The sequence below is a fragment of the Dromiciops gliroides genome, chromosome 4 (assembly GCF_019393635.1).
Source record: "Dromiciops gliroides isolate mDroGli1 chromosome 4, mDroGli1.pri, whole genome shotgun sequence".
NCBI lineage: Eukaryota > Metazoa > Chordata > Mammalia > Microbiotheria > Microbiotheriidae > Dromiciops > Dromiciops gliroides.
The window spans coordinates 247,915,990-247,930,342 of record NC_057864.1 but is presented as its reverse complement, the minus strand read 5'-3'; the positions used below and the strand labels follow the sequence as shown (position 1 = coordinate 247,930,342).

General features: G+C 42.5%; 1 protein-coding gene across 1 annotated transcript in view; it reads right to left on the bottom strand.

Annotated features, from left to right (window-relative positions):
* LOC122754977 (FYVE, RhoGEF and PH domain-containing protein 2-like) overlaps window positions 1-14,353 on the bottom strand; it is a 20,941-nt gene extending 6,588 nt beyond the window's left edge. Inside the window, exons 1-2 of the mRNA XM_044003399.1 lie at window positions 14,257-14,353; window positions 250-512 (exon numbers count right to left, since the gene is read on the bottom strand). Of these exons, the coding sequence (XP_043859334.1) occupies window positions 250-447 (198 nt within the window). The 5' untranslated portion in view covers window positions 448-512; window positions 14,257-14,353. The remainder of the gene's footprint in view (window positions 1-249; window positions 513-14,256) is intronic.

The window sequence follows — 14,353 nt, the reverse complement described above, 5'->3', positions numbered from 1 at the left end:
AGAGTCTCCACATGTGGAGGGATCCCAGTTCACAGAAGGAGATGGGGAGAAACTCAGGAAAGAACCTCAGCATTCTAACTGCCCAAATGCTACCTTTGATGATCAGACAACTCTCTCTTAGAGGGCTGCTCACTTCCCCATGAGTCCAGACCCCAGCTGTTCACACTCTTTAAAGGTGTGATAACAAGTGGGTAAGGGGTGATGGACTGCAAAGTCACCTCCCTTTCCCCAGCATCAGCAGTTACGAACCTGCTTCCTGGTGTTTACTGTAGCTTCGCATGATTTCCTCCAGCCTCCTCCAGAGATCTTATTCTTCAGGGAACTCAGTAATCTGGTGCTGACTGGCCTGTGGCGAGGTCCCCATCTGTCTTCCAGGCTCTCACCTTCCCAGGGCTCCGAAGTCATATCAAACAAGGGCTCCATAAGAGTCTGGAGTTTCTTGGACATGGGGCTGTGCTGCTCTTGCTCAGAGTCGGGGTCTTTGGTCTCAGCACCTGGGGTCCCAAGGAGGCCTGGAGAGAATGGTGTGAACTGGCCCACCCTGGTGGAGGCAGGGCAGCTTTTGGAAGGTCTCTCCTTGGCTTGCTGCTTTTTGGAGGTGCTGGTTATAAGACACACAACCACAAAATGTTGCTTTTACATTTTAGACTAGATGGTTTCCAAAGCCCTTCCTAACTAAATTGTTTCAGATCCCTGTGTTTTAAGGAAGTAAACAGGTGTATTCACATGGGAAGGACCAGTTAAGCAGCTGGTGGTGAGCTGAAGGTTGGAGTAAAGGGCCCACATACTCCCCTTCCCACCTCCACAGACCCATTCCAAGATTTGACTGCCATTCTCACCCTTCTTTGAGTTTCCAGCTCCCAGTCTAGGGAGAGAGAGAATAAAGGAAGGAGCTAACAGTTTCAGAGGTTTAGAACTGAGAAGAGACCTCAGAAGCCATTGAATGCAGCCGTCCCATTTATGATAAGGCAGAAGTGAAAACAAGTGTTCTACTACCTCCAACACACGTGCCGCTCCTGTCCCCAGGTCGCTCTTTCTCAACTTCAGCTTTTGAACATGAGTCAAAATGGACTTTGTGATTCTTTTCTTTGAGGAAGGAACAACCTACTTCCTTATTTAAACTCACACTTATACAGAAGGACTTGTGCACTCACACAGAATCTTATATAGTCTTTGCAAACACATCTAGGTCTTTGCACACTCAGAAGCAAAATCTTGTGCACATTCACGTGGTTGTAAAACTTGTTCACATAACAAAAAACCAACCAAACAAAAAACAAGTTGTTCACATCTTCACATGCACGTGTGGACACAAGTGTCCTCAACAGGTAGCCATAGAGATTTCTCAACTAGCCTATGAATTCCCACCACATCCACCTCTTGGGCCCATATAAAAGACTATGGATAATGAATAAGGAAAGGATTGCTCTTCGTGTTCAACCTCTAATAGGTGGGTTTTTTTGTGTTTTTTGTGGGGCAATGAGGGTTAAGTGACTTGCTCAGGGTCACACAGCTAGTAAGTGTCAAATGTCTGAGGTCGGATTTGAACTCAGGTCCTCCTGAATCCAGGGCCAATGTTTTATCCACTGCGTCACCTAGTTGCCCACCCTAATAGGTGTTTAATAAATGCTTGTGGACTCAATGGCTTCAATCCTTTCAATTTAAAGGGAGAGGCCTTTTAAATGCCCAGTGATCAATTAGACCCAGAGAGAGAACAATGTGAGTGAGAGAATGAGAAAAAGATTGGAAGAGAGAGAATGAGAGAGAACAATGTGAAAGAGAAAAGGAGAGAGGAGGAGATAGAGAAAGAGAATAAGAGAGACTGAGAGGGGGGAAGAGACTGAGAAAAAAGAGAATGAGAAAATGAGAAAGAACAATGCTAAAGAGAATGACAGAGAGGAGAAGGAAGAGAAGAGGAAGAGAGGAGAATATGGGGAAGAAAATAAGACAAAAAAGATCAAGAATAAGAGAATGAGAAAGAGAGAGAATGAGAGAAACAGTGTGAAAGAGAGAATGAGAAAGGAGAAAAAGAGAGGGAGACAGGGAAAGAGAGACAGAGAGTGGATAGAGAAGAAAGACTGAGAGTGGAAAGAGAGAGGGAGAGGGAGAGAGAACTCTTCTGCTGAGGCTAGTGATTTACATCTGAGAGATGTTTCATTCCCAACCTAGAGGGGGAATAAATGGAGAAAGAGGGAGGGATGGGATGGAGAAGCTGTTCAGCTTCCCTTCTTCTCCTGAAATTGATCTACATAGTGTGACTTTGTTTCTTGGCTTGCAATATTTTTAAATTATCAGGAAATTAAACAAGCCCTATCTAGATATAATAATAGTGCCAGGTCACATTTTGATAGTCCTTTACAATTTACCTAGTACTTTCCTAGCCACAGCTTTCTGAGGTATCATTGTTACAGAGGAGGAAAGTAATGATCATGTGACTAATAAAATGTCAGTCAGTATTTGAACCCAGCTCTCACCTGGCTCCAGGACTCAGTCACAAGAGCACCACATCATGTTGCCTCTTATACACTCATATATAAGGGATGGGGGCAGCTAGATGGCGCAGTGGATAGAGCACCGGCCCTGGAGTCAGGAGTACCTGAGTTCAAATCCGGCCTCAGACACTTAACCCTTACTAGCTGTGTGACCCTGGGCAAGTCACTTAACCCCAATTGCCTCATTAAAAAAATTAAAAAAACAAAAAAAACAAAAACAAAAACATATATAAGGGATGTCCTCAAGGTCAGTGAGGCTGCTTAGTGACAGCAGCAAAGGCTTGCCAATTTGGTATCAATATCTCACACTTTTGTCCCTTTGTCCCCATTTATGTGGCTACCACCCCAGTTCAGGCCCTCCTCACCTCTCACTTGGACTATTGCAATAGCTTCCTAATTGGTCTCCCTGCTTCCAGCATCCCCCCTCTCTAAATGTTACTCTCCTGCTCAAGAATCTTTAGTGACTCCCTATTGTCTCTAGAACAAAATCCAAGCTCCTTACCTTGTAAAAGGCATTTAACAAGTCACTTAACCCCCATTGCCCCACAAAAAACAAACAAACAAAATATCAACATCTCTAAAAGGCATTTAAAGCCCTTTTTGATTTGGCTGCAGTCTATCTTTCCAGGTTTTCAATTTAATTTTTCAATTTAGTTTTCAATTTCTATTCTCTATTAGAATGAAACCTTCAAGGAGGTGTTACTTCCAGTAGAGAGCCTTTCCTGAAGTCTCTAGCTGTTGATGCTTCCTCCTCCCTCAAATTATCTTTATATATATATATATGTATGTGTGTGTGTATAGTGGGACAATGAGGGTTAAGTGACTTGCCCAGGGTCATACAGCTAATAAGTGTCAAGTGTCTGAAGTTGAATTTGAACTCAGGTCCTCCTGAATCGAGGGCCAATGTTTTATCCACTGTGCCACTTAGCTGCCCCTTTTAATTTTTACATGTTGGATTTCCCCAGTGGAAAATGAGCTTCTTGGGGGCTGGGATGATTTTATTTTTGTCTTTGTAAACCCAACCCATAGTATCTTTGATATTTTAATGGAACTGTGATCTCATCTACGTGGGCTTTTCCACAATGCAGATCATAACCTATCTATGATGCCTGCTCATTCAGTGTGAATCTTCTCTGTGCCATCCTGTAAAAGGATCTTCTCCAGGATGAAAGACCTACCTGGTGTTCTGGAGGCTCTTGCTGGAGATGTCCTGAGTGAATTCTGGTAGAGGATACAGTCCATCCTCATTCTCTCTCTGTGACCAGACCACACTATATTCTGGTCACCCAGTTCTTTGATGATGTCCTACACATCACTATTAAAGCAGAATTCTTCATTGGAAATGTCTTGCAGCCTTACTTATACCCGCCATGCACCTCCCATGACCCTTTGGGTATTTGTTGCATTGTTTCAGTCGTGTCTGACTCTCCATGACCCCATTTGGGGTTTTCTTGGCAGAGATACTGGAGTGGTGGTTTGCCATTTCCTTCTCCAGCTCATTTGACAGATGAGGAAACTGAGGCAAACAGGATGAAGTGACTTGCCTAAGGTTCTGAGTTCAAATGTGACCTCACACTTAATAGCTGTGTGACCTTGGGCAAGTAAATCAGTAAGACAGTAGGCTAAGATTAGCAGTCTCAGTTTGTCCTTCATTTAAAAGTGCTGAGTTACTAAACCAGCTCTATATACAATTCCACATTCTAGCATATTTACAACAGAAACCATTAATTTCAGAACCATTAAATAGTGTTAAACTTTTTTTTAACACTCCTCTTTTTCTCTGGTCACTCTGAAGGAAGGGAGGTAGCCCTTAGTTTACATTCACCAACTTGGCTTCTTACCACCAAATACTGGTTACGCTAAAGACCACCACAAATGGTGATTAGAGATTAAAATAATTTACCAAACACAGATTCCATAGATTAAAATGCACATAGACACACATGCATGCATGCAGATAGAAATATCCCAGAGTAATAATCTCTCCAGCTGGCAGAGAGATCTCAGCTCAAAATAGGAGAGAGAATTATTTGGGGGTGGGATGGAAATCATCTCTCATCAGTCTTTAGAATTGCCAGACACAAGGGGCAGCTAGGTGGCGCAGTGCATAGAGCACCGACCCTGGAGTCAGGAGGACCTGAGTTCAAATCTGGCCTCAGACACTTAACACTTACTAGCTGTGTGACCCTAGGCAAGTCACTTAACCCCAATTGCCTCACCAAAAACAACAAAACAAAACAAAATAATTGCCAGCCACAGAGAACAATGAACATGATAGGGTCAACTCCCATATATGCCCTTGGCTCAGACAGCTCCAGTCTGTACTCTGTCTCTGTATCTGTCTCTCTTCTTTTACTTTCTCCCTCTCCCCCTCTTTCCCCCCTTTCTTTCTCTCCTCTCACTCTCCTTTTTCTTTCTCCCCCTCTCTCTTCTCTTTTTCTCACTCTCCCCCTCTCATTCTTTCTCTTTGTCTCTCTTTTCTCTTTCTTTCTCTTTTTGTCTTTCCTTTCACTTATGTTCCTTTCTTTCCTCTGTTTGAGAGAGACAGAGACAGAGATGAGGGAGAGAGAGGGAAAAAGAGAGAGAGAGAGAGAGAGAGAGAGAGAGAGAGAGAGAGAGAGAGAGAGATGGAGATGTCTTTGGGCATGTCCATTCCCTCCAAAATAAGATACAATCAAAGTCCTAAACCAAGGCTTACCACCTTGAAAGCTTATCAAGTCTATCTGGGAACTTGTGCCAAGCTAGTCTCCTACTAGTGTTTGTTTAGCAGAGCACATACCATGACCATTTAATAAAGTGACTCATTACATTTGAAACTGAATTGAATTAAAGGGGGGCACTGGCCAGGGGAGCCAGAGTCTTTCTGACTCAAGGGGCCTATTCCTGCTGGGCTCTCAGGCAAGAAAGTTGTATCCAAACCTGGGTGACTACATATCATTCTCAATGGACTTGGGTACATTTTTGTGCTTAAAATGAAGGCAATGTGGTGCTGTATGGAAAGAGTCCTAGACTTAAGAGTTGGAAGATCTGGGTTAAATCCAATTCAACACATACTTATTAAGGACTTAACAAAGATGGGAAAAGCAACTAGACTAGACTATGTGTCCTTTGGAAATGGCCTTTATTGGAGATAAGACAAGTGTGACAAGGTAAACTAAATGTGTGGTGGTCTATTTTCTGTCCCAAGGGTAGGGAAAGGGGCTAGGTGGCGCAGTGAATAAAGCACATGCCCTGGATTCAGTAGGACCTGAGTTCAAATCTGGAATCAGACACTTGACACTTACTAGCTGTGTGACCCTGGGCAAGTTACTTAACCCTCATTGCCCTGCAAAACAAACAAACAAAAAACCCCACCAAGTGTAGGGAAAACTATCTAGGGTTTACTTAAAATTAGAAGCTTTAGCACCAGTTTTTGGGCATTAAACATTTATTAAAGTATATTAGATGTTAGTAAAGAGAGAACACGTGTCTCTGAAAGATAAGAAATCCTAGCTAAGATCTACAGGAGAGAGAGGAGAAAAAGCCACCTTCACCCACGAGTCACAGGACACCAAAAGGAAGTCCCTCTGCCGGTGAGAGTGGAAACTCCCTGCGGGTCAGAAGACAGCAGTCCCTACACACTGCTCCAAGCTAATTGGCTGGTAGCATTCAAGTTCATTGATTGACATGACTTGAAGGTGGTTCATGAATAGACCGTGCTGAGGTCAGAGTTCAGAATAAGGCTTTGTGAGGTAACTTCCTGATGCTGGGCTGACCTTAGAAAGGTCAGCCAGGCTCTCTCAGCAGGGGTGGCCCCTGGTAATAATTTTCTCACACAAGAAAGTTCAGGGACTGATTGTCAAGGTAGCTGAAAGATGAGAGGGTATCAAGTCCTAGAAAAAGTTATTGGACTCTATTGTTATTTTTAAGAAGGTGACCAAGAGAACTGGAATATTGCAGAGCTTCCTAAATAAGATCTGGAATCATTCAAAAATTTGACCTAACTATCCAACCAGGAAAAACCAAGTGGATGAAGAATGCCTATGGTACAACTTATGACATAGTTGGATGGATGACTGCATATGACTTGCAATTAATTGGTCCATCAATCTACAAGCATTTATTAAAGATTTACTATGCACCAGGCACTGTGTTAAGCTAGGCAAATAAATAGTCCTTGTCCTCAAGAAGTTCCTATGTGAATGGAGGAGATAACCTAAAAAAAATTGTTTTTTGTTTTGCTTTTGTCCTGAATCCATCCTCCCTCTGGATCAGAAATATTTGATAGCTGGTGCATAGATATAATTCTAACTGTATACCTTTCTTGGAGACTAGAGGAGAGATTTCCCAGTCTTAGTAGTCCTGAACTTTGCCTATACCTTCCTCCCAGCTAACTGACTGTCAGTGTGAACAATGTCCTCCCACTTCCTACAAAGATAGGCCAAGTCTATCCATATAAATATACTTCTATATTTTGTATATTATAGATAATAAAGAATGATATAGTACATAGCATGTATAATAAACATTTAAATATTTTATATATTATAGTATAAATGTATTTATAATTTGTATATAATTATATATATATACATACATAGATAGATTTATATATGGAAGCAGTTCACAGGTGGCATGGATAGATATAACCTGGAAGGATCATGGATAGATAGGATGCTATAATCTAAATATGTAAATGTTGAGATGATATGCATATGTATGTGTGTATGTATGTATATATTTATACCAGCCAGCATGTACATATATGTCGTTGGGGTATACATATATGTGTGTGTGTGTGCCCAGGGAGTGTGCTGTAGCGAATTGTTAAATTTTCAATGACTCATATTTGTATTTTTCAAAGAACCAGTTGTTAAACAGTTATCAACATACCCCTGTACCTTACAAACACATATGGGAAAAGAAATTCATGCTATAATAAGTGGTTATCCTGTCTCTGATTATCTCCAAGAAGGGGTATCCCAACCCCTCTCAAGGCATCCCATGAAGACTTAGGTGAACTGATGAAAAATGAAATAAATAGGACCATAGGCACATCACACACAATGACTATAACATCATGTAAATGGAAATAACAATAACAACTACAAAAATGCACTGGGGCACTGCACTGTAATTCGAATGATCATGGTTGGCAGCAGAAATGACAAAATGTACCTTGTGAAGGACCAGAGATACACATTTTTCAATATGGCCAATGTGTCTGTTGGTTGTATTGACTGTGTTTGTTTGTTACAAAAGAAGGCTTTTACTTTGTCAGGGAGCGGGGAGAAGAGGAAGTATGAAGGGGGGAGTGTGGTTGTGGGTGGGGGTAATTGTGATACAAAAAGACCAAAAGACCAAAAGAAAGAAAACAGTGTCAATGAAATGGTTTGTTTTCAAATACATGAAAGAGAATGAAAGCAAGTCCAGAAAGGGACCAGGCAAGTCAGGCAATTTTGTTACTGTGGAGTTAAACATGACACATTTTTAAAAAGCAACCCAGATTACATAATAGAAGTTCAGAGTTCCACATACAATTCTTATTTTCTGTTTTTCTTTGTGCATTGAAAAGTTCATGTTGGTTGATGTTTGCTACATTTATTATAAAAAATTTTTTAAAATGTATCCCTTGGGGCGGCTAGGTGGCGCAGTGGATAAAGCACCAGCCCTGGAGTCAGGAGTACCTGAGTTCAAATCCGGCCTCAGACACTTAACACTTACTAGCTGTGTGACCCTGGGCAAGTCACTTAACCCCAATTGCCTCACTAAAAAAAAAAAAGTATCCCTTTCCCTTCTGTATAATAGACTATGGGTTTGGAAGAATTAGCTAGATGGCTCAGTGGAAAGAGCACTGGTCCTGGAGTCAGGAAGAGCTGAGTACAAATCTGGTTTCAGACACTCGCTTAGATGTGTGACCCTGGACAGGTCACTTAACTTTTGTCTGCCTCAGTTTCCTCAGCTGTAAAATATAGATATTAGCAAGTTAGTGACAGAGCTGAGATTAGAGCCAAAGTCCTCTGACCCCAGTCCAATGTTCTCTCTACTGTCTCTTGGTTCTCTTGTCTCTTAGTCATATGATCTTTCCACTACCCCAAACTCCTTGATGACCTAAGCCCTGGATTTAGAGCCTGAGGACTTGAGTTCAAATCCCACCTCTGCCATTTACCACTTATGTGATTTAGGGCAAGGCCTCTCTGGGCTTTGGTGGTTTCCTCGTATGTAAGATAAAGGAGTTGGACTGGATGACCTCTTGTGTACTTTTTAACTCTAGAGTTGTGATCCAGCTTTCTTGGCTATCAGAATCACAGCTCTTCCAGCAAGATACGGGCTCTCTGTTGGCTGTGTCTATACACACTGTGACCGTTTTCTGTTCTATATTTTGTCTCAGTTTCTGCTTCTGCATTTCTCCCCCCAAAAAACCCCAATCGAGCTTCTGTTTCCTCCTGTCTCCATCCCTTCCCCCAAGAAACTAAGAGCTATGGAGCACAAAGGCATGCAGATCTTCTAAGGAAGTACTACCCTTCCCACCAAATAGAGTCAGGAAGCTTCTCCAACCCCCTCCCCACCCCCACATTTCAAGGGGTTAGTTCTGCCTGCAGGGGTTATCCTGATGGAAGATTCCAATTCTAACACTTTTGTGAGAAAAGACACAGATTTGGTTCCTGGGCACCCAGAGATGGGGGCTTATTAAGAGTAGGATAATGGGGGCAGCTAGGTGGTGCAGTGGATAAAGCACCAGCCCTGGATTCAGGAGGTCCCGAGTTCAAATCTGGCCTCAGACACTTGACACTTACTAGCTGTGTGACCCTGGGCAAGTCACTTAACCCTCATTGCCCCACAAAAAAAGAAAAAATAAAAGAGTAGGATGATGATGCAGTAAGGACTGAATAACCACAGAGCCTAAATTCCCAAAGAGAACTGGAGAGGGTCAGGGATTATGAGAACTGTTATGAGAGCTTAGATTTGGAACTAAGAGGGACCTTAGACGTCATCTAGTCCAACCCCTGAAGAAGAAGTACACCCATTAGAATTTGATTCACCAGTGGATAGAGCACCTCAGTTTCCTCATTTGTAAAGCAAAAGGATTGGACCCCATGACCTCGAAGGTTCTGTTCAGTTCTAAATCTACGACCTCAGCTGGAAGCAGGGTCCCTGTCCCCGAGCAGACATTCTGTAGAGTTGGAAATCCCTTAGAGTTGAGACAGCAGAAAGATAAATGGATTTGGAGTCAGAGGACCCAGGTGCAAATCCTGACCCTGCCACTCACTGTGTCTGTGGCCTTGGCAATCCACTTTGGCTCTCTAGGACCTCGTCTATAAAATGAATGGGTTGGAATCTCAATTGTGGCCATCATCATTCAGTCATTTTCAGTCGTGTCCTACTCTTTGTGACCCCTTTTGGGGGTTTTCTTGGCAAAGATACTGAAGTGGCTTGCTGTTTCCTTTAAAGTCCATTTATACCTTGAGGGTTTAATTTATTATTTTTTATCTATTTATTTATTTTGGTGGGGCAATGAGGGTTAAGTGACTTGCCCAGGGTCACACAGCTAGTGTCAAGTGTCTGAGGCCGGATTTGAATTCAGGTCCTCCTGGATCCAGGGCCAGTGGTTTATCTACTGCACCACCTAGCTGCCCCCTCCACCTTGAAATTTATGAGGACATGATTCTATGAAGGAAGAACAGCTAGGCACCTCAGTGGATAGAGTGCTAGGCCTAGAGTCAGGAAGACAGGTTCAAATCCAGCCTCAGTCATTCGCCACTTGTGTGACTCTGGTCACACACACTTTGTCTGCCTCAGCTTCCTTAATATAAAATGGGGATTTTAGAACCTACCTCCCAAGGTTGTTGTGAAGATCAAATGAGGCGTTTATAAAGTGCCAAGAGCACAGTGCTTGGCTCTTAATACATTCTTCTTTATTAATTAATCGATAAATTAATGAATGAATATATCAATTTCCTCCTGAAATGTGTACCTCAAACAGGAATACCCTCTAAAATATATCTGACAAACTGCTTATTCAATTCTCGTGCTCAAAGACCTCTAGTTAAGGGGGGGGAAAACCCCAAACCCATAGTTAAGGGGAAGCCACTGAGGAAGTCTACTTTCCTTCTGTGCAGCATTAATTTTAGGAAGTTTTCCCTTTTATCTAACCTAAATCTGCCGTCAGCGGTTTCCACACCACGGCTGCTAGTTCTGCCTTCTGGAGCCAAGAAAGACAAACTGAAGCCCCCTTTCATGAGACAGCCCTTGAAACACTTGAAAACAGCCATTGTGGGGGGCAGCTTGGTGGTGAAGTGGATAAAGCACTAGCCCTGGATTCAGGAGGACCTGAGTTCAAATCTGTCCTCAGACACTTGACACTTACCATCTGTGTGACCCTAGACAAGTTACTTAACCCTCATTGCCCCACAAACCCCCCCCAAAAAAAAAACAAGAAAAAAAAATAGCCATTGTGTTCCCCTTGCCAAAGATACCCAATTCCTCTCATTACTCCTTGGACTCTGACCATCCTGGGGACCCTCTTCTGCACACTCTCCAATTTGTCAATGTCCTTCCTAAAATATGATAGTCAAAGCCAAATGTAATGCTCCAGATATGGCCTGACAAGAGCAGAAAGCAGTCATTTATTCTGAATATCTCATTTTCTCCTTATGCATCCTAATATAGCTTTAGCTTTCTCGATGGCTGTTACATCATTGACCTAAATTAAGTTTGTATGTCACTAAAATTTCCAGATCTTTTTACACACACACACACACACACACACACACACACACACACACACACAGAGTTGTCTAACACAACTCCCCTGTCATGTCATTGTGGCAATGATTTTTTGAAATCAAGTGCAAAAATTCACATTGACAAGAGCTGCACCTGATGGGAAATTGTGGATGACTGTGATATGCTAATTGGAGGAATATTCAAAGTTGATGAGATTACAAATTCATTTGAGTATTTTCATTTGATGGCATTTCTCCCTTTTTTCTTTTATCTGTATTGATTTTATTCATGTAAAACTTTTTAATTTTATGTGATAAAATTATCTCTTTTTTTGTGAAAAAAAGAAATCAAGTGCAAGACTTGCATCTTTGTCAAAATTCATCTGATTAATTTTGGCCTGTCAAGATCTTTTTCAATCCTCATTCATTTCACACTTATACTGCCTTATGTTATAGCTATTTGGGTACATGTTCTATTATCTTTTTCACTAGGTTACAGGCTCCTTGTGGACAGGGATGGTGTATTATTCATTTCTGTATTCTTCATAGCATCTAAAATAATGCTGGACATATAGTAGGTACCCAGCAAAAAAATTTTTTTGAATAACTGAAAAGAATGAATGTCATTCACATAGGATATACAATTAGAACGTGAAAGCCACTTTGTCTTAAGGTAAACCTTCCTAAGTTCCCAGGATGGGTGATGGACACTGCAGCTGCTGAGACAGGATAAAATTCCCAAGCTGGGGAATGTGGATCCATCTACACTCTTGCTACGTCCTCCATACTGCCAGCCCTTACCATCTGTCTTGCTACTGCACCCTCTGGACTTCAAGCCCTTACCATCTGCCCTGCTGAAGTACCCTGAGGAACCACTGGTCTTGCCATCCACCTTGCTGCTGAACCTTAGGGACTAACGGGCCTTTCCATCTATCCTATAGCTGAACCTTCCTGTATAGGTCCCCCCCCCCATTAGAATGTGAGCTCCTTCAGAGAAGAGGATGTCTTGCTCTTCTGTCTCTATGCCCTGTCTAGATCAGAGTGCTTGGTACATAGCTGGTTCCTGATAAATGTCTTTTTGTTTACTCATTCATTCATACTGTCAGAAGCCAGAAGTTCAAGCTAGGTGGCACAGTGGATAGAGCACCAGCCCTGGAGTCAGGAGGACCTGAGTTCAAATCTGGCCTCAGACACTTAACACTTACTAGCTGTGTGACCCTGGGCACGTCACTTAACCCCAATTGCCTCACTAAAAAAAAAATCCCACTATCATCCCAAAATATATGAAGTATACAATGGCATATCTCTAGGAGTTGTCACGTGGTGCCCCATCTTATCTGTCTGCTGGGCCAATCCCTGTGCACTATCTCACCCCACCCCACCCACTCAAAGATGAAGGATTGGGGCAGCTAAATGGCGCAGTGGATAGAGCACCGGCCCTGGATTCAAGAGTACCTGAGTTCAAATCTGGCCTCAGACACTTAACACTTACTAGCTGTGTGACCCTGGGCAAGTCACTTAACCCCAATTGCCTTACTAAAAAAACCAAAACAAAACAAGCAAAAACAAAAACAAAAAAGATGAAGGATCAAGAATAAGATGAGGGGCAGCTAGGTGGCATAGTGGATAGAGCACTGGCCCTGGAGTCAGGAGGACCTGAGTTCAAATCTGACCTCAGACACTTAACACTTACTAGCTGTGTGACCCTAGGCAAGTCACTTAACCCCAATTGCCTCACCAAAAAAAAAAAAGAATGACAAGATTAGAACACATGGGAGGAAGAGGTTATGACTAATCATGATGCCAACTGAATAAGCGGGAATGTGGGCAGAGGAAAAGGGAGATGAGTTAGGAGCCAGGCAGTGATTTGGGGGACAGAAGGGAACAAGATCGGAGAGGCAAGGGAACAGGAAGAAGGAATCAAGGGGCTAAGAGATGAGCTTATAGCTCAGTTAGGGAGAGTTATACAACCCCATGCACACGTTTCACTGACCAGACTCTGACTTAAGCAGTTTCCATTTGAGTGAGCATATACATAGCACACAAACACTCATGTATAATATACATTTATACATATAATCCTCCCATATATTTATACACCATGAGGCACACGTGCACATGTATCATACATCGTTGTTATTGTTATTGTTAAGTCGTTTCAGTCATATCCAACTTTCCATGACCCCATTTTGGGGTTTTCTTGGCAAAGGTAGTAGGATCATTTGCCATTTCCTTCTCCAGCTTATTTGACAGATGAAGAAACTGAGTCAAGTGACTTGCCCAGACAAGAGACAAATGACAAGAGAGTTAAATGACTTGCCCAGGGTCATACAGCTCATAAGTGTCTGAGGCTGGATTTGAACTCAGGAAGATGATTCTTCCTGATTCCAAGTCCAGTGCTCTATCCACTGTACCACATAGCTGCCTCTTTGTATCACTTTTATACAATTACATATTCAGGTTAAACATATACACACACAGTCTCTTTCTTGCATAAGTACTATTATTCCCTAAGTCCATTTTCCTGAACCTCTAGGATTCTATGCTACACTGGGCCAGGATGGGACATGTTTGCTGGGGACTATGAGACAGAGTGAGGCACCAAGTAGGGGGAGAAGTGAGCATAAAGTCAGAAGTTAATGAACACCTTTTTTTTTGGCATTTGGCATTTGGATAGATTTGATATCTAGTTGTAGCCTAAGGTTCCTAAGGGATGAGAGGAACAGGGTGAAAGGGCCCAGGACAGGGGCAACATGATACAGTGGAAAAAGCTCTGGTTCTGGAGTCAGGGGACCTGGGTTCAAATTCTGTCTCTGACACTAACCTGTTGGGATCTTAGGCAAAGTCATTTCCTTTCTCTGGGCTTCAGTTTCTTCATCCATCTAGGGTTAGACTAGGTGGCCTCTGAGGTCCTTTCTAGATCTAAATCTATGATAGGATTATCCTCTTAACTCTAAAGGTACCAAAAAGGTGTCCAATTATCCCCTACACCAGTGGTCTTACCCCCACCATCTACATCCAGCCCAGTCTCTTCACATGTAACCTCCCCAAAGTCATACCTGCTGTCTTCAAACACAGTCAGTAAGTTAAACACCTTCACCAAGTTGTCTCCTTCTCCCTCCATCCTGCAGGGCTCCGGGCACCTCTGCCCTTCAG